At 40.0% G+C, this 26,852-nt stretch overlaps 1 protein-coding gene across 3 annotated transcripts in view; it reads right to left on the reverse strand.

The window, feature by feature from the left end:
* The window catches only part of L2HGDH (L-2-hydroxyglutarate dehydrogenase), a 73,042-nt gene that overhangs the window by 20,114 nt on the left and 26,076 nt on the right, over positions 1–26,852 (reverse strand). For all 3 annotated transcript variants that reach the window (XM_007986641.3, XM_073010974.1, XM_073010975.1), the window contains 5 exons: positions 17,294–17,456; positions 11,920–11,954; positions 4,968–5,135; positions 3,563–3,720; positions 1,175–1,306 (listed from right to left, as the gene is read on the reverse strand). In XM_007986641.3, the coding sequence (XP_007984832.3) occupies positions 1,175–1,306; positions 3,563–3,720; positions 4,968–5,135; positions 11,920–11,954; positions 17,294–17,456 (656 nt within the window). The remainder of the gene's footprint in view (positions 1–1,174; positions 1,307–3,562; positions 3,721–4,967; positions 5,136–11,919; positions 11,955–17,293; positions 17,457–26,852) is intronic.

Genomic DNA, 26,852 nt, shown 5'->3' on the forward strand with positions numbered 1-26,852 from the left:
TAAGCCCCATGACATGTGTTTAGCTATGTAGAAACCTTCACATGTACTCCCAAACCAGAAGTTTTTTTTTTTTTTAAGTTTTTTTTTTTTTTTTTTTTTGAGATGGAGTCTCGCTCTGTGGCCCAGGCTGGAGTGCAGTGGCCGGATCTCAGCTCACTGCAAGCTCCGCCTCCCGGGTTTACGCCATTCTCCTGCCTCAGCCTCCCGAGTAGCTGGGACTACAGGCGCCCGCCATCTCGCCCAGCTAGTTTTTTTTTGTTTTAGTAGAGATGGGGTTTCACCGGGTTAGCCAGGATGGTGTCCATCTCCTGACCTCGTGATCCGCCCGTCTCGGCCTCCCAAAGTGCTGGGATTACAGGCTTGAGCCACCGCGCCCGGCCTTTTTTTTTAAGTTTTAAGAATCAATCAAAATACAATGTTTTAGGCCGGGCGCGGTGGCTCACGCCTGTAATCCCAGCACTTTGGGAGGTCGAGATGGGCGGATCACGAGGTCAGGAGATCGAGACCATCCTGACTAACACGGTGAAACCCCGTCTCTACTAAAAATACAAAAATTAGCCGGGCGCGGTGGCGGGCGTCTGTAGTCCCAGCTACTCGGGAGGCTGAGGCAGGAGAATGGCGTGAACCCGGGAGGCGGAGCTTGCAGTGAGTGGAGATTGCGCCACCGCACTCCAGCCTGGGCGACAGAGCGAGACTCCGTCTCAAAAAAAAAAAAAAAAAAAAAAAATACAATGTTTTAATGTGCTTATTACCTAATTAGTTAACACACTGATCAATAATCCTATATAAAATTAAAGCCAAAAGGCTTTGGAATCACAAGAGTAACTGGCCAGAGAGATTTTAAAAAATTCAGGCAAGTTGTTTTTGTCATGAGTGATAGCTAGACAAAAAGGCTAAGGTAGCATCACAATAAAGCTGTCATGGATATTTCAGATTAGAGTTGTAAAGGAGTCTAGAAAATTATAAATGGACTGGCACTAAGGGCCATGATGTAGCAATGACCAATAAATGCACTGCAAAGGGAATTCAACAACATGTTGGGAAAGAAAGCAAATGAAAATTCAGTGCAATGCAGACTGGCTCTGAAATGGTGCTTACTAATCACTAAGTCAGACCCACCCCCAAGTTCACACAGGTCAGGACTGTATTTACACTCCTTATCACTTTTCCTTACCTAAGTATATCACTGACAGTAATTTCAGGGATGAATTTTTGAAGATATTTCACTGTTGCACCAAGAAAACACGCTTTATACATTTCAGTAACTCCATAGGAAAAATTCTGGGATGCCAGTTTAATCAAGCCACTGAAAACAGAGCAAAACAAATCTTTATGAGACAAAGGAATTCTTTATTACTGTAAAATACCCTTACAATTATTAGATTCTTTTTTTTATGTCATCACAAAAATCTAGGCAAAGTCAGAAAAACTACAGATTAAAAGAAAATCAAGGCCAGGAGTGGTGGCTCCGCCTGTAATCCCGACACTTTGGGAGGTCAAGGCAGGCAGATCACTTGAGGTCATGAGTTCGAAACCAGCCTGGCCAACATGGCAAAACCCTGTCTCTACCAAAAATACAAAAATTAGCCAGGCATGGTGGTGCATGCCTGTAATCCCAGCTAATCAAGAGGCTGAGGCAGGAGAATTGCTTGAACCTGGGAGGAAGAGGTCGCAGTGAGCTGAGATCGTGCCACTGCACTCCAGCCTGGGCAACACAGAGAGACCCTCTCTCAATCAATCGATCGATCAATGAAAATCAACTTTTGGCCAATATAAGAAGCAAACCTCATCAGCTCAGGAGGTAAACAGAGCTGGGCATGGTGGTGTGTGCCTGTAGTTCCAGCTACTAGGGAGGCTGACATGGGAGGCTCGTTTAAGCCCAGGAGTTTGAGGCTGCAGTAGCCAATGATTGTGCCACTGCACTTCAGCCTGGGTAACAGTGAGACTTTGACTCAAAAAAAAAAAAAAAAAAATACAGAGGTAAACACCTTCTAAACTCAAATTCCCAAGGAGTGCTGGTTTCAAACTAGAACTCTATAAAGCCTGCCAATATCAAGGCTCTCTAATGCAAATATTACATGCCTTCAACACACCTAAAAGGCAGTGTATAAAAGAAATGGGACATCTACCCTAGTTTTCCTTAGTCAGCCAGAGGTAAAATACTTCAGTTGTTGAGGCAGGGTGTGGTGGCTCATGTCTATAATCCCAGCACTTTGGGAGGCCAACGCAGGTGGATTGCTTGAACCCAGGAGTTCAAGATCAGCCTGTGTAACATGGCGAACCCTGTCTCTACAGAAAACACAAAAATTATCTGGGCATGGTAGCATCTGCCTGTAGTTCCAGCTACTTGGATGGTGAAGTGGGAGAACTGATCGATCCCAGGAGGTTGAGGCTGCAGCGAGTGACAAAGTAAGACCCTGTCTCAAAATTACAAAACAAAAAAACCTTTAGTTGTGATTTTCAAGTGAGACTCTGCAAAGCCTAGATGCATATATGTATATATTTTTACAAGTACAGGTGCCAGGAAGCTGCATCCTAAACTTTCTGTTTCAGAATCCATGGAGGGTGAAACTCAAGTATAGCTTTAAATCTAGTGATTTAAACATGAAAATCTAGTAATTTTCATGTGAAACCCTTTAGAGAGAAACATTGCTAAAAGGACCAAACAAAATACCTAATTCAAACAAAACACCTAATTCAGTTATTTCTTACAATAGAAAAGAATCTGTATCTTAGGTCAACACAATTGTATTGTTAGTTTCCTACACAAGGAAATTACTTTGGTCATCAGTAATTTCTCCAGTGGCTTACAAAATGATGGAGACTGGCTCAAAATGATTTTATTAAAATAGCCGTCTACTGATTTTCAGAGAATCTATTTTCCACCCTCAAATAAAACTGGAAAGTTAGCAATACAAGATTTAGATTGCCAGATATATGAATGACTCTTGGCCTTACCTTCTTTTCATTTTTTTATTTTTTATTGATTGACTGATTGATTGATTGAGACAGAGTCTTGCTCTGTCGCCCAAGCTGGAGTGCGGAGGCAGCGATTTCAGCTCACTGCAAGCTCCGCCCCCTGGGTTCATGCCAGTCTCCTGTCTCAGCCTCCCAAGAAGCTGGGACTACAGGCGCCTGCCACCATGCCTGGCTAATGTTTTGTATTTTTAGTAGAGACGGGGTTTCACCGTGTTAGCCAGGATGGTCTTGGTCTCCTGACCTCGTGATCCACCTGCCTTGGCCTCCCAAAGTGCTGGGATTACAGGTGTGAGCCACCATGCCTGGCCAGTCTTATCTTCTTTTTAACCAAGACATTACCCTGGCTCATCAGAATTTTCTTGAAGTAGTTAAAATGTTATGCTTATTCCACAAAGCTCTTTTTTTTTTTTTTTTTTTGGTGACTCCATCCACTCTAAAGCTTTTAATTTGAATTAATACAAAATTCAATATACCAATCACAAAAATGGGGATTTACCCAATAAGTAGAATATCAAGAGAGACAAAACTTCCCACATTGAAAATATAAGCACATAAAGTCATTTTTAAGAATAAATAACGTTACCTATTAGTAATTATATCCATAACATCTGTGGCACTGAAGTCAAAGGGTCTGTAACCCTCTCGTTTAAAGGCAAGAACTGCATTAGGACCTAGCCAAATACTGCCATCCATCCTTGGTGTGAAGTGAACTCCTAGGAAAGGAAACCGGCTATCTGGGACCTATAAATTTAACACAGTAAATAACAGGCTCATTTCACATTCCATGTTATCAGAGATGCAAACATTCAATTGGTAACATAAAACACTTTCTTCCCATGCATTTAATTTGTATTGTGAGCTGTACTCAGATATACTTTTCCATTAACATGTTTCTGCTTAGAAATGCACACAAGTAACCCTGATGCTGGCCAGGCGCAGTGGCTCACGCCTGTAATCCCAACACTTTGGGAGGCCGAGGCAGGAGGATCACTTGAGATCTGGAGTTCAAAACCAACCTGGCCAACATTGTAAAACCCCGTCTCTACCAAAAATACAAAAACTAGCCCGGAATGGTGGTGTGCACCTGTGATCCCAGCTACTTGGGAGGCTGAGGCATGAGAATTGCTTAAATCCAGGAGGTGGAGGTTGCAATGAACCAAGATCACGCCACTGCACTCTAGCCTGGGCGACAGAGTGAGACTCTGTCTCAAAAAAAAAAAAAAAAAGAAACTCTGATGTTATTAACACTAATACATTGTTCCATCTATGCATCTTTCTGGGTAAAGGGGAAAAAAAAGATGAACTGTCCTACTTCAGGTTATTCTCTGTCTTTCACAAGGGATGTCTATGACTGGAAAGTAAAATCAGAGCTGCCAGAAAAAAAATACACGTTCATAGCACAGGCTTCTGCAAAGTACAAATACATGAGGTTGAAACAGATGAAATTCATGTTTTGGCAAGGTCAAAAATATCAAATAGCCAAATACTGACTATTTCATCTGGTTCAACCTAATATATTTTAAGAGAGTCATCCATTTCCAGGGTAGTTCCAGACAGAAAAATGAACTCTTTATTTAAATACCTCTGTCTTCTACTCCCTGAAACTACAGAGTGGCCACATCCCTTTTCTGTACCTATAGATAGTGAACGGAGGAAAAGGGTTGGGTATCAGGGACTTCCATAAGGGAAAGTTTTCCCTTTCCCTCCACCAGAGAGAAGGAAGAATTCAGTTCCTTCCTGAGAGCAGTTCCCATAGTGCACTCATGCTTTCTGGAGACATGTACCTGCAGGCAATTAATTACAATTTAATAACCATGATACCAGGATAAAGCTTTAGGGATTTAACCGCAAGAGAAACTGATGAAACGCTTACACAAACGGTCCTTCAAAATCGCTCTTATTTCTGACCCAAGTGAAAGTTGTTTTCATCTCCTTTATGACCACCACCTGCTTGAAAAAAATTAGAAGTAGGAAGCATCATTACCTACCGGATAAATATTTCCTTTTACAAGATAACATTTTTCCCGCTTCAAGAGCAGGTAATCTCCCCGGAATGGTACAATTCGAGGATCAGGAGTGCAGCCACTCAATTCTGAAATACGGTCTGAGTAAAGTCCTGCACATGTCACAACATACTGACATCGAATTTCCTCTCCCTAGTGCAAAATAAAATAATAGTTATTTGTATACAGTGGAGTAGACTAGGTCAAGAGGGGAAAAACAGGTGATAGAAAAGAAAACAAGGTACAGAAATAGAATTTTTTTCTAAAAGAGGATATTCAATACAGGTATCAGCAAAATATGTTCTTTAGCATTTAGGTGGCAGCTAGAAACTGAGGACAGTGGCATGTAAGAGGATGTCACCTTAAATTTTGTACTTTAAAGATAGTAATGGTCAACCCAGTAAGGATACGTAGTAAGGTATACATGCATGCACACAAATACATACAAATCTGTTTATTAGGACCTAGCGGGGAGCTTCTTAACTATTTGTTGCATGAAGAAGCAAATGTCATTTAGATAGCCTCCACCAATTTTTTTTTTTGCGCCCCCACCCACCCCACAGCTTTTAATTTGGATTAATTAAAAATTGAATATACCAATCACAAATACGAGGATTTACCCAATTAGTAGAATATCAAGACAGACAAAACTTCCTACATTAAAAATGTAAGCATATAAAATAATTTTTAAAAATAAAGTTGTTACCTATTGATAATTATATCCATAACATCTCTGGCACTGAAGTCACAGGGCCTGTAACCCTCTCATTTAAAGGCAACCTCTGTATAGCAACCAGCTTCTCCTGTATCTGAGCAATTACTGTGTTACTCTTCGGTTGCCTCACACTCAATAATCCTGCCCAGTTGCAACTGTAATCTACCCACCAAGCAATTTCTCCTTCCTAATCAATACCTACTTTGCAAACTGAGGACACTTTAGAAATCTCATTCATTCAATGCACATTTACTGAGAGCACACACTACATTCAAGGTTTGCTTTATTGCCTAGGAGACTGCTAATGTTAGGCTGTTATGATTTCCTATAAATTTTATTTTGTGATTATCATCTGCTCATTTTTAACTTTACTCACCAAGTTTAGCCAATTTGCCACCCTATTTCCTAAATGACTTCATTTATCCCGCATTCACCACCACACTCGAATTCCCATCTCTTTACTTCTGACAGAGTAAACACCTAGCAATTCTGTTCTTATTCTTAGATCTTCTTCCCAGATGACCTATTTTTGAAGCCTCAGAATTCTCACCTGTCTCAACATTTTCTTTCTTTCCAGGCCTTACTGTTTAGCCTTACTATCTATTGAGCTAAATTTCCACCTCTGTATGTATCCTATTTTTGCCCTTGCTAGAAAGTTAAGCCTCTTTTCAGGAGTTATACATGTCATCGTTTTTAGAAAAATTAGATGAAACTTCTCCACAAAGAATTCAAATTAGCTAGACTAAGCCATGTTTGTTTTAAGACCTTTGAAGTCAAAAGGGCTGTCAAGGTCTTGCTCTGTCACCCAGGCTGGAGTGCGATGGCGCAGTCCTGGCTCACTACAGCCTCAACCTCCTGTGTTCAAGTGATTCTCTTGCCTAAGCAAACAGCTGGGACTACAGGCGTGAGCCACCGCACCCAGCCAAAAATACCTTTTTCTAAATAGGTTAATATCTTTCCTGTTCATCTAGAGTTATATTCTAGAAATACGAGAGGTATTTTTGTGACATAAATCATCAGCTCCTACATAAAAGATTGGCAGTTCTTTTGTTCTTGGAACAAAAAAATGCAGATAAGTCTTATGATAGATGTAAAGATAGTAACAGAATTTATAAAATGGTACCAGCATGCAATAACCTAATAATTCCCTTTAAAAACTCAAGCAACAGTTCCCAAGAAAATTATCAAAAACTATCACAGATTTCTGAAATCATTTTATGCTATATGTTAAACAATAATTAAATTCGGTAACATATTAATTTTACTTCCAAATTAAAATTTAGGTAACCATCAAATGATACATCTGTTCAACATAAATTTCTTTTAGGCTGGGCACAGTGGCTCACGCCTGTAGTCCCAACATTTTGGGAGGCCAAAGTGGGGGTATCACTTGAGCCCAGGAGTTCAAGACCAGCCTGGACAACACAGGGAGACTTTGTCTCCCTATGTTTTATTAGAGATAAAGTCTCTAATAAAAAAAAAAAAAGAAATTAAAAAGAAGAAGAAATAAACCATGCATGTCTATTGCTCTTTCATAAGTGAAGCAGATTTCTCCCCACTCCCCCAAAATCCAATGTATAAATCTTTAATTAGCAAATCCTACCTGCAAATATTTATTTTAAAAATCCCTGGCCAGGCGCAGTGGCTCACACCTGTAATCCCAGCACTCTGGGAGGCTGAGGTGGGTGAATCACTTGGGGCCAGGAGTTCAAGACCAGCCTGGTCAACATGGTGAAACGCTGTCTCTACTAAAAATACAAAAATTAACCAGGCATGGTGAGACACACCTGTAATCCCAGCTACTCATGTGGCTGAGGCACAACAATCACTTGAATCTGGGAGGCGGAGGTTACAGTGAGCCAAGATCATGCCTCTGCACTCCAGCCTGGGCAACAGAGTGAGATTGTCTCAAAAAGACAAAATTTCTTTTAACTTTTCATAAAACTATTTCAACCTGGTAAGTGGACCGCTCAATTTGAATTTGAACCCCAAAATTATACTTACTGAAAATGCCAAAATAAAGAGCGGCAACTCTGGGTAAAGTATATATCCACTTGTATGCCATAGGCCCCTGCATATATTCTATCATATGATGCTATACTCTAGTGAAAATGTCCCTTAGATGAGGGCAAGCACAGAAACAGATTTTCAATTCTTCTTTGAATGGAAAGCCTGCCACTTGGGTCACATGACCCAGCAACTCTGATGGTAATCGAACTGTCTGCAGCAGATAGTCATACTTTATAGAGCCTTTGGAAGGCATATGTGGGCAAATCACAGCACAGAACTTCACGGTTTTTGGAGGAAAGTTATACCATCCTCTGCACATAACTAACCTCCTTTTGAGAAAGTGCTTCTGGCTTTGACTGAACACTTGACCACAGGTCACTAAGTTACCATATGAACTACCCATTATTAACTGGGTGGTGTTGTCTGACTCATCAAGCCACAACATTGGGTGTATATAGCAGCATTCCATCATCAAGAAAAATTGTAAGATAGGGTTGTACAGGTCCTGCTGGCACACATAAGTTGCAGAGGCAAGTGGTTCAAATTCCCAGGGCCCCTATGCCTGCTAAATTGCCTCCTTCCTATCAACCTGCCTCTATAGCCCCACAGGGAGTTCTCTATGACCGGTTGACCAAAGAAGAAAAAATATAGGCCAGGTTTAGAAATGGTTCTGCACAATATGCTGGTACCACACACAACCGAACAGCCACAGCACCAAAGCCCCACTCATGAGTGGCCCTGAAGGACTGTGGTGAAGAAAATATTCTCAGTGGGCAGATCTCTGAACACCACACCTAGTTGTTCATCTTATTTTAGAAGGACAGATGGCCAAAGGTATGGATCTACACTGTTTCATGTGCAACAACTAATGGTTTGGCTAGATGGACAGGGAAACGACCTGTGGAGAAAGGTGTATGAATAGACCACTTCAAAACAGTTTCAGAGAGTAAAGATATTCAAGTTCCATATGAATGCTCACTGAAGAGAAATCTTGGCCAAGGACAATTTTAATAATCAGTAGAAAAAAATGACCTGCTCTGTGGATGTTAGTTAGCCTCTTTCTCCAGGCATCCATCTCATGAACTACATGATTAGGTGTAAAGATAGTCTCTATAAATGGTGCTGGGAAAACTGGATAGCCCCATGCAAAAGAATGAAATTGGACTCCTATTTTACACCAATCACAAAAATTAACTTGAACTGGATTAAATATTTAGATTAAAAGATTAAAGATTTTAGATTAAAAACTAAGACTCCCAGAAGAAAACATAGGGAAGACATTGGTCTTAGGAATGATTTTTTTTTTTTTAATAAGGCACCAAAAGCCCAGGCACAAAAGCAAAACTAAACAAATGTGACTATATCAAACTAAAAAGCTTCTGCACAGTAAAAGAAATGAAGAGACAACCTACAGAATTGGAGAAAATATATCTGATAATAGGTTAATATCCAAAAAAAGTAAGAAATTCATATAATTCAATAGCAAAATAACAAATGAGCTGATTAAAAAATTAGCAAAGAAAGGCCAGGCACAGGGGCTCATGCCTGTAATCCAGCACTTTGGGAGGCCAAGGCAGGTGGATCACCTGAGGTCAGGAGTTCGAGACCAGCCTGACCAACATGGAGAAACCCCATTTCTACTAAAAATACAAAATTAGCCTGGCGTGGTGGCGCATGCCTGTAATCCCAGCTACTCAGGAGGCTGAGACAAGAGAATCACTTGAACACGGGAGGCAGAGGTTGAGGTGAGCCAAGATCGTGCCACTGCACTCCAGTCTGGGCAACAAGAGCGAAACTCCATCTCAAAAAAAAAAAAAATAATAAATACAATAAAATAAATAAAAATGGGCAAAGAAGCCGGGCATGGCAGCATGTACCTATAATACCAGCTACTTTGGAGGCTGAGGCAGGACACCTTGAGCCCAGGAGTTTGAGGTTGCAGTGAGCCATGGTCATGCCACTGGACTTCAGCCTGGGTGACAGAGACCCTGTCTCAAAAAAAAAAAAAAAAAAAAAAATGGCCAGAGGTGGGGAGGGCAAAGGACCTGATGTATTTTTATGTATTTTTTTAAAAGATATACAGATAGCCAACAGATATATGTAAAGGCATTCAAATCACTAATCATCAGGAAAATCAAAACCACAATAAGATATAATCTCACATCTGTTAGGATGGCTATTATCAAAAAGACAAAAGAAAACAAACATTGGTGAGGATGTAGGGTGCCCTATCGATGGGAATGTAAATCGGACAGCCATCACAGGAAACGGTATGCACATTTCTCAAAAAATTAAAAAAAAGAACTATGATATGATCCAAATTAAAAATAGAACTACCATATGATTTCCTCTGGGTATATACCCAAATAAAACAAAATCAGTACCTCAAGGAGATATCTGCATTCTCATGTTCATTGCAGCATTATTCACAACAGCCAAGACATGAGAACCTTAAGTGTCCATTGACAGATGAATAAAGAAAATGTGATATATATATGTGTGTGTGTGTATATATATATGTGTGTGTATATACATACAATGCAATACTATTCAGCCATAAAAAAGGAGGAAATTCTGCTATTTGTGACAACATGGGTTGGCCTGGAAGATACTGTGCTAAGTGAAATAAGCCAGACAGTGAAAGACAAATACTGTACGATCTCACTTACATATGGGATCTAAAATAGTTGTATTCATAGAAGAAGAGAGTACAATGATGGTTGCTACAGACTGGGAGGAGGTGGGCAGGAATGGGATGATAGTAGTCAAAGGGTACAAACTTTCAATTATAGGATGAATAAATTCTAGAAATCTAATATACAGCATGGTGACTATAGGTAATAATACTGTATGGTATACTTGAAATTTGCTAAGATAGCAAATCTAAGTGTTCTCATCACATACGCATAAATGGTAACTGTGAGGTGGCAGATGTGACATCAAATAACTTGATTGTGACAATCATTGATAACTTGATATAAATAACTTGATTGTGATCATCATTTCACAATGTAAACATAAAGCTGGAAAACATACTATGGTAGCAAGGATGGAGGTGATCGGCAACATGGACTTATTCACCAAGGCTGATCTGTCTACAGCTAATGCTGAGTGCTCAATCGGCCATAGTAGAGACCAAAAGACCCACTGATATGGTCCCTGGACCACTTCCATCATAAAAAATGCAGCACTTATTTCTCACTTGCATAGACACTTGCTCAGAATATAAATTTGTCTTCCCTGCCTATAATGCTTCTGCCAAAGCCACCGTGTGTGAACTTATGAGATGTCTTATTCACCATCATGGTATTTTACAGAGAATCATTACTTCTGATCAGTGAACTTACTCTGCAGCAAATGAAATGCAGCTATAGGCTCAGGATCATGGAATTCACTGATTTTACCATTTTCCCCATCACCCTGAAACCACTGGGTGACAGAAACTGGAATGGGCTTTAGAAGTAATAGCACTAGTTGGCTGGCAACTCCTTGAAGGGCTGGGGCAATTTCCTCCAGGATGCTCTATGTGCTCTACATCAGTGACTAATATATGGTATTGTTTGTCCCACAGCCAGAATTCACAGGTCTGGAAATTGAGGTGAATTCCAGCTCCATATTCAGCTCTGTTTCCCAATTACTGATCCATCAACTCTCTTCTGAATCTACACTTTCCCAGAAACTTCCACAATTGTGTAAGGAATTATTATTTATTATTTATTCTATAATAAATCCTATAGCACTCATTAATGACTCTGCTCCCTTGAGTACAACCTGATGCAGTGAACCTACAGGGAATCCACTGCTTCTATGCCATTCAGTGGTTCTTGTTTTAGGTCTACGTGAAGATGAAAAAAAGCAGTCCATCTCCCTCTGGAAAATCTGCGTACTCCCTCTACCGAAGTCTTCTAATTTATAGAGAGTTAATAAGTTAGTGGAGATCAGTAGGCAGAGTGATAAAATATCTATCAGTTTTGCCTTAAACACTCTATATGCTTATAATCCTGTTCTTTGCCAGCAGAGCCACTTAATTAGGACATTCCCAAGTGGAAACTCTCCTTGGAATAAAAGCTGTTAAACTTCCCTAAAAGAAATTCTCTCAGAATTACTTTTACATTAGATAAATTCAATAACTTAAAATACAGCCCTGTGGGTTAATTTTTAATAAAGGGGAGGGAAATAAAGTAGCCAGCAGTTTTGCTTAAGAATCTTTACCTTTGTATTCTTTATAACAATTGGATATTGCATTCCTGAAAAACAAAAAGTAAAAAATTTATTTTTAGCAAAAGGCCAATATTATTTGAAATATTACACCAGCAACAAACTTAAATAACTTTTTTCTGTCATTACTATGATTGTACCCTACAGTTCATTCTGAAACTTTTTACCAAATAACAATGAAACTAGTTCATACTTAACAACATATAAAACTCCAGCATGTTTTTAGCTTGGTTTTAACTCATCTAATCTATGCTTATAAACCATACCCCACCTGACCTCCAACATAGACATAGCTATTATAATCCTAGAAACCACACTGTAAAACGGATCATCATAAACCAGTATGTATTTTCCCACAGAACTGAAGCTATGATATGAGAAACCTCGTCATCCAAGTGTTGGTTACTGGATTCTTTGCAGGTTCTACATTGTTTAGAGAAGCAAGAGTTCTCGCAACACAAAAACTTCCAATAAAAAACTGACCCTTTTAAAAATTAGTTCCCACTCAGATACATGGGATCTCAAAGTTTTATAAAGCATACATAGAGCAGATAAATATAATCTACTTGTACCATAAATTTGGTTTATTATGCTACCTACCTAAAAAAACTTTAATTATTTAACAATTTTGCTCATCATTTTAGAATTCAGAAAGACAATGATTCAGATGGCTTAGATCTCCTTAAAAACCTGTCAAGGAAGAAAGAACAGAACACTACTTTTTTTTCTCCTTCAAATTTCTCAACAGCAAATAGAAGCCTCAAAAATCTATCATTTGGACAAAAACAATATTAATGCCCTCAAAGCAAAACAAGACAAACTCTTAAGTGCACTCTTAAACTGTGGGGGTGCTGGGCATGAGGTGGGGGGAGTTCCAAATGGCCAGGTCATTTTATGACCTTAGGCTGTCATTCTGACATTCTGAAAGTTGGGTGTGTCTAAGAATCACTAAAAACTTATTATTAGGTGCTATTTCCAGACAGTCTGATTCAGTAAGTCTGGGTGATGCTAACATTTGCATTTTGGGCCAGGCACAGTGGCTCATGCCTGGAATCCCAGTATTTTGGGAGGCCAAGGTGAGCAGGTCGTTTGAGCTTAGGGGTTCAAGACAAACATGGACAACATAGTGAGACCTCGTCTTTTTTTATAATTAAAAAAAAAAGAAGAAGAAGGAAGGAAGAAAAGAAGAAGAAGAAGGAAGGAAGAAAAGAAGAAGAAGAAGGAAGGAAGAAAAGAAGAAAAAAGGATATTTAAAAAGATAGCTTGGATCCCTTTCATGGTTCTTGAAATACACAAGCAGGCTGAGCACAGTGGCTCACTCCTGTAACCCTGGAACTTTGGGAGGCTGAGGTGGGTGGATCACCTGAGGTCAGGAGTTTGAGACCAGCCTGACCAACATGATGAAACCCCATCTCTACTAAAAACACAAAATTAGCTGGGCATGGTGATGCATGCCTGTATTCCCAGCTACTCAGGAGGCTGAGGCAGGAGAATCGCTTTAACCTGAGAGGCGGAGGTTGGAGTGAGCCAAGATCGCGTCATTGCACTCCAGACTGGGCAAAAGCATGAGACTCCGTCTTGAAAGAAGAAAAAAAAAGAAAAGAAATATAGAAGCAAAAGAGTTCTTTTGAAATTACTCCTTGGTGGTACTGACACCTCTCTAAGACTGAGCCACATCGGTCATTGTTTTTTTTTTTTTTTTTTTTTGAAACAGAGTCTCACTCTGTTGCACAGGCTGGAGTGCAGTGCACTGGTGCAATCTCAGCTCACTGCAGCCTCTGCCTACCAGATTCCAGCGATTCTCCCGCCTCAGCCTCCGGAGTAGCTGGGTTACAGGCATGCATCACTACACCCAGCTAATTTTTGTATTTTTAGTAGAGACGGGCTTTTACCATGTTGACCAAACTGGTCTGGAACTCCTGACCTCAGGTGATCCACCCACCTCGGCCTCCCAAACTGTGGGATTACAGGCATGAGCCACCGTGCCTCCCAGGTCACTGCTTTATACAGACATATTTACAGCTGTCAATAAAAAGGATCAATTCAGTCCTGTACTCTTCACATAGACACAAGGGTTGCCAATTTTCCTACTGACTACATTTGCCATTTAGAGATACAGAACCTGAATAGTTATACCGGTAAGCTGGACATCTGAGTCCCATAGGATTTTGCAAATTAAAAAAAAATTATTTTATTTAATTAAAACAAATTTTTTTATGTTTAGTAAAGATGGGGTCTCACCATGTTGCCCAGGTTGGTCTTGAACTCCTGAGCTCAAGCGATCCACCCACCTTGGCCTCCCAAAGTGCTCGGATTACAGGCGTGAGCCACTGCCCTCAGTCCTAAAAAAAAAAAATTTTTTTTGAGACAAGGTCTCACTGTGTTGCCCTGGCTGCAGTGTAGTGATGCGATTATAGCTCACTGCAGCCTCAAACTCCTGTGTTCAAGCAATTCTCCTGCCTCAGCCTCCTAAGTAGCTGGAAGTACAAGTGTGTGCTAGCATGCCCAGGGAATTTTAAAAAATTTCTTGTAGAGACAGGTCTCGCTATGTTGCCCAGGCTGGTCTTAAACTCCTGGCCTCAAGTGATCCTCCTTCCTTGGCCTCTCAAAGTACTTCTGAAAATTTTAACTTCACAATTAGATTTGCTGTCCAGACTTCTAAGGGAGAAAAAAAGGAAAAAAAAATTCTCCAGAATGGTATATGTTCCTTAGCAGTGGTAAAGTCTAGCACACTGGAAGACTAATTTACATGTTGATATGTATAGACAAGCCAAAAAGGAAATGTCATGTCATATGAAAATTTTTTCTCTCCTTTCCAGGAGTATAATAAATTATCATTCAAGCTGGCTGTGGTGGCTCACGCCTGTAATCCCAGCATTTTGGGAGACTGAGGCAGGAAGATCACCTGAGGTCAAGAGTTTAAGACCAGCCTGGCCAACATGGTGAAACCATGTCTCTACTAAAAATACAAAATTAGCCGGATGGGGTGGCACATGTTTGTAATCCCAGTTACTTAGGAGGCGGAATCGCCTGAACCTAGGAGGCAGAGTTTGCAGTGAGCCAAGATGATCCCATTGCACTCCAACCTGGGTGACAAGAGTGAAATTCTGCCTCAAAAAAAAATCAATAAAATAAATAAAATAAAAATAAATTATCATTCATAGTTATAAAATTCTGGTTTTACAGGAACTTTCAAAATTCTTCAGTTCATGGTTCTTTGTCCTTTTTTTAGTCTACTGGTTTATTTCTATTCCTGGTTGTTCAAACTAGTCTAACTGTAAGTCTAGAGCAATGGTTCTCAACCAGGAGTGATTCCTTCACCCCCAGCTCTAAGGGAACATTTGCCAACGTTTAGAGACACCTTTTTTTTTCTGTGACAGTCTCCCTCTGTCGCCCAGGCTGGAGTGCAGTGGCGTGATCTCGGCTCACTGTAACCTCCGCCTCCCAGGTTTAAGTGATTCTCCTGCCTCAGCCTCCTGAGTAGCTGGGACTACAGGCATAAGCCACCACACCCAGCTAATTTTTTGTATTTTTAGTAGAGATGGGGTTTCACCATGTTGGCTAAGATGGCCTCAATCTCTTGACCTCATGATCCGCCCACCTCGGCCTCCCAAAGTACTGGGATTACAGGCGTGAGCCACTGTGCCCAGACTAGAGACATTTTTAATTGTAATCACTTGGGGGTGTGATGGTACCGGCATCTAGTGGACAGAAGCCAGGGATACTGCAAAACATCCTACAGTGCACCGATAGCCCCCTACAACAAAGAATGATCTGGCCCCAATATCAATAGCGTCAGAATTAAGAAATCCTTTCCTAGACCTCCCCTCTGCAATTACCTTGGTATTCTACTTTCCTAGTCCAGCCTCTCAGCTTCCACCTTCCTGTTGTGATTCACAGCCAGTCTTTTTCCTTCATTCTAACCACCAATTTCTCAAACTCTTCTGTCTTCATTAAACCAATGAAGCTTTCCACCTGACATCTTTGTTAATCTGAAATTCTTGCTCATTATTCAGCTTGTGGGGAACATGGTGTGGGTCCAGTATAGTTCAGTAATTAACTATGTGGGCTTTAGGTACAGACTGTCTGAGTTTAAATCCAGACTCCACCACTTACTACTTGTACAACCATGGCCAAGTTTCTTACTCTCTCTGTGCCTCAGTTTTCTCACCCTAAAAAAGTGTGAGTAATAATGGTACCCTGCCACAGAGAATTTTAAGAGTCAAATGAGTTAATACTTGGAAAGCACTAAGTGCTTCATAAATGTTAGCTATTGGCCAGGCACAATGGCTCATGCCTGTAATCCTAGCACTTTGGGAGGTCAAGTGGATGGATCACTTGAGTCCAGGAGTTCAAGAGCAGCATAGGGAACATGGCGGAACCCTGTCTCTACAAAAAATACAAAAATTGGGACAGGCACGATGGCTCACACTTGTAATCCTAGCACTTTGGGAGGCCGAGGAGGGAAAATCACCTGAGCTCGGGCAACACAGTGAGACCTCATCTCTATAAAAATTAAAATAAAAAAAAAAAAGGAAAAATACAAAAATTAGCCAGGTGTGGTGGTGGCAAGCACCTGTAGTTTCAGCTATTCGGGCGGCTCAGGTGGGAGGATCACTTGAGCCTGGGAGGCGAAGGTTACAGTGAGCCGGGATCGTGCCACTGCACTCCAGCCTAGGCGACAGAGCAAGACTCTGCCCCAAGGGGAAAAAAATGCATTTTTAACAAGTATTGTCAAGAGATACTGACTCTAACCTACAGGGTAGGGAAGTGTTTGGAGACGAATTTTCCATAAACAGCCCTGGCAGTTCAGATTTTAGCACCAGTCAGAAGTGTCAGACCAGGGTCTGGTTCTACCAGCACAAGACCCTCCAGGAGTCCCAGTTCTCTCACATTCAGTCTCATCCTTGTCCCTTCTGCCCCTACCTCTGGTTCTGCACCGTACTCTAGCCTAGCTCCTTGTGGCCCTCCCACCAGTACTACCCCCAAAAATATCCCAATTAAAAAAAAAATCACTGTAAGTATAGCTGTTCCTTAGTATCCAAGGAGGATTGGTTGCAGGCACCCCACAAATACCAAAATTCAAGGATACTTAAGTCCCTTATATAAAATGCATATAACATTTGCATATAACCTGTGCACAGACTCGGGATATTTTAGATAATTTCTAGATTACTTACAGTACCTAATGCAATGTAAATGCCATTTTTTGTTATACTATATTTTTTATTTGTATTACGTATTGTTCTACTGTTATTTTATTTTTTTTCCCAAATATTTTTCATCCTCGGTTGGTTAAAACCACAGATGCAGAACCCATGGATATGGAGGGCTGATTTTTTCAATAGAAAAGACAAGGATAGCTTACCATCTATACTTCTTGAAGGACTTTCTTTAGCCATTTCAATATCTTTTACTTCAAAATTGGTCAAGACAGAGCCACCTGCTTCTTGGAAATCCTGGGCAAATGACAAAGCCACCTGCCGATAGTCTACAATGCCAGTATGGGGACAATCAATGGCCATTAGACCCTGAAACAGAATTAAGATAACAGATAAGAGAAATAATACTTGCTAAATAACAAAATCTCCATAATCAAGAAACAATTTTGTCCTTTAGAGGAGTTGATTTTGCCAAGCTTTTCTTGCTGCTACAATGAGTTTTTCCATTTATTTATCCCTCACCATACCTGATTCTGATTTGATTCATATCAGATTCTGAGTTGAATTCCGTATTATCAAACAATTATGTTTTAAAAAAGCTCTAGTGAAATTTTTTCCCAGTAGTACATACTATGTTGTGCATACTTAGTAAGAACTCAAGAGTTGTTCTAGCTACTCACAATGTTTCCAGAGCATTGCTTTGACTTGCTGCCCAGATCCTATCTTTGAGACTACAAATATGGAATGGAGATTTTATGTGGTTAACTCAAACTTTTTCTTCAGGTAATACAAGAAATTAATACACTGGTTTTTGTTTGTTTCTGTTTTTGTCCCTAAAGACGTGTCCAAATCAACGTTCATCAATCTGTAGGTGAATGACCTGTATAACACATGCTTATTTTATTTTTTTAGAATAAATGTTGAACATGTCATTGACCTTTTCTAATTCTAAAGAAAAGGATAAGAGGAGAATTTCACACACTAAGTACTGACTACATTTTGGTGATCATTGTTAATAGCACCATTTTCTGTTGCCCTTTTTTGCATATCAGTATATCATTTCTCCCAATCAATTTCCCCAAGAGGGTAGCCTAGTATCCAGGATAACATCCAGAAGGTGAGTGCTATTGATAAATTCTGCCATCCTCTCATTTGGCCAGCACAGCACTAATGTGGTTTTAAAATAATATCAGATATAATACTATTGTAAAGATCTCACTCTTGTATTCACCACCTGACCATTACCCCAACACATTCACCTGCTTGGCCCTTAGAAGATTTTCACTTTGCGGCTGGGTGCGGTGGCTCACGCCTATAATCCTAGCACTTTGGGAGGCCAAGGCAGGTGGATCACAAGGTCAGGAGTTCGAGACCAGACTGGCCAATTATGGTGAAACCTCATCTCTACTAAAAATACAAAAATTAGCCAGACGTGGTGGCAGGCGCCTGTAGACCGAGCTACTTAGGAGGCTGAGGCAGGAGAATCGCTTGAACCCCAGAGGCGGAGGTTGCAGTGAGCCGAGATCATGCCACTGCACTCCAGCCTGGAGAACAGAGAGAGACTCCGTCTTTAAAAAAAGATTTTCTCTTTGCTATCCAACTGTGACTAATGTTTCCTAATGACCAGGTCACACTGAGAGTAAAGACTCCCAAAACATCAACAGTCTCTTTTTTTAACAAACTAAAAGCAATGTTTGACAAATTTCATCATTTTCCTGACAGTCTCAATTCTAGAATACGAGAGTATTTGCCAAGCATAGGAAATCATTCCTTCTGTTTTGATACAGTCAGTAAAACATGACATAGTCATTGACTAAATTCACAAAATGACTAAGTCAATGACTTAGTCATTGACTAAATTCACATGTCAGTAACTATAACTCAACTTCAACCTATAAACAATATTTTGGGTACAATAACCTTAGAAGCTCACTTAGGATAATACCAAGAGATTAGTCCATGAAAACTTCCTTACCTAGCATAAAATTATGTGACAAGTATAACAGAGGGATAAAAACATTCTGTAAAAGTGCTTCATTCTCGATCAATAGTTTTTTACAATTTCAAATAGCTTCCTTACTCATCTTATGCTCCCATTACCCAGCACAATGTCTGACACACTGAAGATACTCAAACATTTACTGAAGGATTGAATTTGAGGGCTGTGTTTAAACACATAAGATCCCCCTTATTCCATTCCAGACCTTCCCTAGAAGGTGTCTCTTCTTTTCTTTCTCTTTCTAGTCTTGGCTTTCCCCCTTCTCATAAGATGTTGGTGTTCCCCACCTATACATGTGTGTTGTAGAAAGGTGAAAAAAGTCATCATCACCAAGCGATCCAATGCTCTGGCCTGGGACTAGCTGCAAGGTAGAGGCTGCCAAGTTGGGGTGGTATTGGTGGACACGCTGGCTGTGTCTGTCACCCAGGAGGTTGGGCATGAACTGTCCAGGTCAGCAGGTCAGAGATTGAAATCTGAGGCCTTGGCAGATCAGAACCAGGCAAGAACCAGGCAAGCAGAACAGGGAAAGTTGAGAGCAGATCTCAGTCAGGATACAGAGGAACAGATGAACATGTGATTGACCAATAGTGTTAATAAAATGGCAAAAGCAGACCAGAGGTCAGAGTAGCAGTGAGGATTTGCCCAGAGAGGGAGCAGTCAAGAGTTATCTTCAGCTACTCTGGACATACTGCTCACGGGGTAGCCATGCTCTGCAAGAAGTACTTAAAAAAAAATAAAAAGAATTATCCTCCCAAGTCAAAGTTTACAGTGGCAGTTTAAAATTTTCCAAGGGCCTCTCCCTGATGATACTTGGTTTTCTTTTCTTTTTTTTTGTTTTTTTGAGACAGAGTCTCGCTCTGTCGCCCAAGCTGGAGTGCAGTGGCCGGATCTCAGCTCACTGCAAGCTCCGCCTCCTGGGTTCACGCCATTCTCCTGCCTCAGCCTCCCGAGTAGCTGGGACTACAGGCGCCCACCACCACGCCCGGCTAGTTTTTTGTATTTTTTAGTAGACACGGGGTTTCACCGGGTTAGCCAGGATGGTCTCGATCTCCTGACCTCGTGATCCGCCTGACTCGGCCTCCCAAAGTGCTGGGATTACAGGCTTGAGCCACCGCGCCCGACCAATACTTGGTTTTCTTAAAGGGACCTGGTCTAAGAAACCCTTTAGAGCTGCCCTGGTAAACTTCTTTCTGGGGGCCTGGAAAAAAAAGAAGTGACCCTGTACCATGGACATTTTATCCACTATTTTATCATATAGCAGTGGTGACATTTTATCATATAGCAGTGGTGAGGTTGGTGAGGAAGGAAGGACTTTATTCAAAACATCTTTAGAAAATAATCAAACTACATGTTCTACTACATATTGCCATCCCTAAACACCTGTGAACACTAATGATTACAACTTAGAATCATATAAAGTATATCGTGGAGGCCTCAGAGAGAAGCAGAATATGCCTCTTTTATAAGTTATTTTACTCATTCATCTTTCAAGTGGGGGTTTGTCCCTGAGCCTTTCTTAAACAATTGTACTAAGCTAAAAGCATTCCCTTAACATTGGTACAAGATAGTACCAGCTCTATCAGAATACTTATCACTATATAAAGTTATATCTTCTTTTACACTATAACCTCCTTCAGGTTGACAGCCATGCCTTATTCATCTTCTTATCTATCTACAGTGCCTAACACAGTATTTGGCACATAGTAATCAAAGAACCTTTGGTTGAACCAAACAGAAAAAAATACCAGTTCTGAGTCAGATCTTGGGGTGGGAACTCTTTGGGAGCTGTTTGACCCTGGGAAAATAACAAACAGTTTCTTCATTTATAAGACACAAAAGTATGTGTAATACATATAATTTCATTACCTATGCACACATATCTCACTGACCTCATTCCAAGGACCTGTGATGGTCACATCATCAGGTACAGAAAACAATATCCAGACTCATCCATAATCTTTACAACATCTGAAAAGTTTTTTTTTTTTTTTCGGTAACGCATAATATAAAAAAATCATGGGCTCCTGTTCCAATTTTTTCTATCTCTAAAGCCTTAACAAGTATACACAACAGACAACAATCAGACCAATTCTCCACATTTCAGTACCACTAGGACACCAGTAATCCTGTTTTTCAAACTCGACAATTAAATTATTCGGAGTGCAGTGGTTCTCTGTTTCTGCTTTCTTCAGCTCTTTTCTGCCTATAAAGCCAACCTCCTCTGGTCAGCTCATCAGAGTGCCTTTTCTAAATCTTTGAATGAGATGCTCCTTGATTCCTGAATCACTAAAAAAGCTAATTTGGTCTTTAAATCTGTTGTAATTTTGTCTTTTAACACACTCAACAGTTTTGTAATGCACTGCATAGCTAAGAAACAGGCAGTGGGTTTAATCTAAATTTTTTAAGTAGACTCTTTTTTAAGAGCAGTTTTAAGTTCATAGAAAAATTGAGCAAAAGTACAGAGATTTCCCATATACTCTCTGCTCCCACATACGTAACAGCCTCCTAATTTCTTAATTTTAATACTAGCATTTTTTTTTCCTTGAAGCATAACATCAGTCTAAACAACCAGCCCTTATATCAATTATTCACAACCCTAGTTTTATAATATGCCAGGATCTCTCTCCATTGTTTTAAAATAGGCTATCTCACTCTAAAAAAGACTGATATGCCTTAAAGAGAATAAAAAGAATAAAATAATAAATGTAACACATCAGGAAAAGGGGAAATATAAACTGGGGGAAGATACACATAATTAAATATTCTTAATTATCTTAACAGGATAATCTATTATCCTGTTTCTTATCTACACAGTGCATTACAAAACCGTTGAGTGTGTTTTTTTTTTTTTTTTTAATAGTGAAAATGTTTATTTTACAAGAAAGCATAAAAATAACATCAATATGAGACAATTAGTTTAACTTTTAAAGACAAACAGGTCTCACATTTCTGTACCAACTTAAGTCATTTTTTTTTTTTTAATTTATTTATTATTATTAAACTTCAAGTTGTAGGGTACATGTGCACAATGTGCAGGTTTGCTACATATGTATACTTGTGCCATGTTGGTGTGCTGCACCCATCAACTCGTCATTTACATCAGGTATAACTCCCAATGCAATCCCTCCCCCCTCCCCCCTCCCCATGATAGGCCCCGGTGTGTGATGTTCCCCTTCCCGAGTCCAAGTGATCTCATTGTTCAGTTCCCACCTACGAGTGAGAACATGCGGTGTTTGGTTTTCTGTTCTTGTGATAGTTTGCTAAGAATGATGGTTTCCAGCTGCATCCATGTCCCTACAAAGGACACAAACTCATCCTTTTTTATGGCTGCATAGTATTCCATGGTGTATATGTGCCACATTTTCTTAATCCAATCTGTCACTGATGGACATTTGGGTTGATTCCAAGTCTTTGCTATTGTGAATAGTGCTGCAATAAACATACGTGTGCATGTGTCCTTATAGCAGCATAATTTATAATCCTTTGGGTATATACCCAGTAATGGGATGGCTGGGTCATATGGTACATCTAGTTCTAGATCCTTGAGGAATCGCCATACTGTTTTCCATAATGGTTGAACTAGTTTACAATCCCACCAACAGTGTAAAAGTGTTCCTATTTCTCCACATCCTCTCCAGCACCTGTTGTTTCCTGACTTTTGAATGATCGCCATTCTAACTGGTGTGAGATGGTATCTCATTGTGGTTTTGATTTGCATTTCTCTGATGGCCAGTGATGATGAGCATTTTTTCATGTGTCTGTTGGCTGTATGAATGTCTTCTTTTGAGAAATGTCTGTTCATATCCTTTGCCCACTTTTGGATGGGGTTGTTTGTTTTTTTCTTGTAAATTTGTTTGAGTTCTTTGTAGGTTCTGGATATTAGCCCTTTGTCAGATGAGTAGATTGCAAAAATTTTCTCCCATTCTGTAGGTTGCCTGCTCACTCTGATGGTAGTTTCTTTTGCTGTGCAGAAGCTCTTTAGTTTGATGAGATCCCATTTGTCAATTTTGGCTTTTGCTGCCGTTGCTTTTGGTGTTTTAGACATGAAGTCTTTGCCCATGCCCATGTCCTGAATGGTACTACCTAGGTTTTCCTCTAGGATTTTTATGGTATTAGGTCTAACATTTAAGTCTCTAATCCATCTTGAATTAATTTTCGTATAAGGAGTAAGGAAAGGATCCAGTTTCAGCTTTCTACTTATGGCTAGCCAGTTTTCCCAGCACCATTTATTAAATAGGGAATCCTTTCCCCATTTCTTGTTTCTCTCAGATTTGTCAAAGATCAGATGGCTGTAGATGTGTGGTATTATTTCTGAGGACTCTGTTCTGTTCCATTGGTCTATATCTCTGTTTTGGTACCAGTACCATGCTGTTTTGGTTACTGTAGCCTTGTAGTATAGTTTGAAGTCAGGTAGCGTGATGCCTCCAGCTTTGTTCTTTTGACTTAGGATTGTCTTGGAGATGCGGGCTCTTTTTTGGTTCCATATGAACTTTAAAGCAGTTTTTTCCAATTCTGTGAAGAAGCTCATTGGTAGCTTGATGGGGATGGCATTGAATCTATAAATTACCTTGGGCAGTATGGCCATTTTCACGATATTGATTCTTCCTATCCATGAGCATGGTATGTTCTTCCATTTGTTTGTGTCCTCTTTGATTTCACTGAGCAGTGGTTTGTAGTTCTCCTTGAAGAGGTCCTTTACATCCCTTGTAAGTTGGATTCCTAGGTATTTTATTCTCTTTGAAGCAATTGTGAATGGAAGTTCATTCCTGATTTGGCTCTCTGTTTGACTGTCACTGGTGTATAAGAATGCTTGTGATTTTTGCACATTAATTTTGTATCCTGAGACTTTGCTGAAGTTGCTGATCAGCTTAAGGAGATTTTGGGCTGAGACAATGGGGTTTTCTAAATATACAATCATGTCGTCTGCAAACAGGGACAATTTGACTTCTTCTTTTCCTAACTGAATCCCCTTGATTTCTTTCTCTTGCCTGATTGCCCTAGCCAGAACTTCCAACACTATGTTGAATAGGAGTGGTGAGAGAGGGCATCCCTGTCTTGTGCCAGTTTTCAAAGGGAATTTTTCCAGTTTTTGCCCATTCAGTATGATATTGGCTGTGGGTTTGTCATAAATAGCTCTTATGATTTTGAGGTACGTTCCATCAATACCGAATTTCTTGAGCGTTTTTAGCATGAAGGGCTGTTGAATTTTGTCAAAAGCCTTTTCTGCATCTATTGAGATAATGATGTGGTTCTTGTCTTTGGTTCTGTTTATATGCTGGATTATGTTTATTGATTTGCGAATATTGAACCAGCCTTGCATCCCAGGGATGAAGCCCACTTGATCATGGTGGATAAGCTTTTTGATGTGCTGCTGAATCCGGTTTGCCAGTATTTTATTGAGGATTTTTGCATCGATGTTCATCAGGGATATTGGTCTAAAATTCTCTTTTTTTGTTGTGTCTCTGCCAGGCTTTGGTATCAGGATGATGTTGGCCTCATAAAATGAGTTAGGGAGGATTCCCTCTTTTTCTATTGATTGGAATAGTTTCAGAAGGAATGGTACCAGCTCCTCCTTGTACCTCTGGTAGAATTCAGCTGTGAATCCATCTGGTCCTGGACTTTTTTTGGTTGGTAGGCTATTAATTATTGCCTCAATTTCAGAGCCTACTATTGGTCTATTCAGGGATTCAACTTCTTCCTGGTTTAGTCTTGGAAGAGTGTAAGTGTCCAGGAAATTATCCATTTCTTCTAGATTTTCCAGTTTATTTGCGTAGAGGTGTTTATAGTATTCTCTGATGGTAGTTTGTATTTCTGTGGGGTCGGTGGTGATATCCCCTTTATCATTTTTAATTGCGTCGATTTGATTCTTCTCTCTTTTCTTCTTTATTAGTCTTGCTAGTGGTCTGTCAATTTTGTTGATCTTTTCAAAAAACCAACTCCTGGATTCATTGATTTTTTGGAGGGTTTTTTGTGTCTCTATCTCCTTCAGTTCTGCTCTGATCTTAGTTATTTCTTGCCTTCTGCTAGCTTTCGAATGTGTTTGCTCTTGCTTCTCTAGTTCTTTTAATTGCGATGTTAGAGTGTCAATTTTAGATCTTTCCTGCTTTCTCTTGTGGGCATTTAGTGCTATAAATTTCCCTCTACACACTGCTTTAAATGTGTCCCAGAGATTCTGGTATGTTGTATCTTTGTTCTCATTGGTTTCAAAGAACATCTTTATTTCTGCCTTCATTTCGTTATGTACCCAGTAGTCATTCAGGAGCAGGTTGTTCAGTTTCCATGTAGTTGAGCGGTTTTGATTGAGTTTCTTAGTCCTGAGTTCTAATTTGATTGCACTGTGGTCTGAGAGACAGTTTGTTATAATTTCTGTTCTTGTACATTTGCTGAGGAGTGCTTTACTTCCGATTACGTGGTCAATTTTGGAGTAAGTACGATGTGGTGCTGAGAAGAATGTATATTCTGTTGATTTGGGGTGGAGAGTTCTATAGATGTCTATTAGGTCTGCTTGCTGCAGAGATGAGTTCAATTCCTGGATATCCTTGTTAACTTTCTGTCTCGTTGATCTGTCTAATGTTGACAGTGGAGTGTTGAAGTCTCCCATTATTATTGTATGGGAGTCTAAGTCTCTTTGTAAGTCTCTAAGGACTTGCTTTATGAATCTGGGTGCTCCTGTATTGGGTGCATATATATTTAGGATAGTTAGCTCTTCCTGTTGAATTGATCCCTTTACCATTATGTAATGGCCTTCTTTGTCTCTTTTGATCTTTGATGGTTTAAAGTCTGTTTTATCAGAGACTAGTATTGCAACCCCCGCTTTTTTGTGTTCTCCATTTGCTTGGTAAATCTTCCTCCATCCCTTTATTTTGAGCCTATGTATGTCTCTGTGTGTGAGATGGGTCTCCTGAATACAGCAGACTGATGGGTCTTGACTCCTTATCCAGTTTGCCAGTCTGTGTCTTTTAATTGGAGCATTTAGTCCATTTACATTTAAGGTTAAGATTGTTATGTGTGAACTTGATCCTGCCATGATGATATTAACTGGTTATTTTGCTCGTTAGTTGATGCAGTTTCTTCCTAGCCTTGATGGTCTTTACATTTTGGCATGTTTTTGCAATGGCTGGTACCGGTTGTTCCTTTCCATGTTTAGTGCTTCCTTCAGGGTCTCTTGTAAGGCAGGCCTAGTGGTGACAAAATCTCTAAGCATTTGCTTATCTGTAAAGGATTTTATTTCTCCTTCACTTATGAAACTTAGTTTGGCTGGATATAAAATTCTGGGTTTAAAATTCTTTTCTTTAAGAATGTTGAATATTGGCCCCCACTCTCTTCTGGCTTGAAGAGTTTCTGCCGAGAGATCTGCTGTTAGTCTGATGGGCTTCCCTTTGTGGGTAACCCGACCTTTCTCTCTGGCTGCCCTTAAGATTTTTTCCTTCATTTCAACTTTGGTGAATCTGGCAATTATGTGTCTTGGAGTTGCTCTTCTCGAGGAGTATCTTTGTGGCGTTCTCTGTATTTCCTGGATTTGAATGTTGGCCTGCCCTACTAGGTTGGGGAAGTTCTCCTGGATGATATCCTGAAGAGTGTTTTCCAACTTGGTTCCATTTTCCCCGTCACTTTCAGGCACCCCAATCAGACGTAGATTTGGTCTTTTTACATAATCCCATACTTCTTGCAGGCTTTGTTCATTTCTTTTTCTTCTTTTTTCTTTTGGTTTCTCTTCTCGCTTCATTTCATTCATTTGATCCTCCATCGCTGACATTCTTTCTTCC

The sequence above is a fragment of the Chlorocebus sabaeus genome, chromosome 24 (assembly GCF_047675955.1).
Source record: "Chlorocebus sabaeus isolate Y175 chromosome 24, mChlSab1.0.hap1, whole genome shotgun sequence".
NCBI lineage: Eukaryota > Metazoa > Chordata > Mammalia > Primates > Cercopithecidae > Chlorocebus > Chlorocebus sabaeus.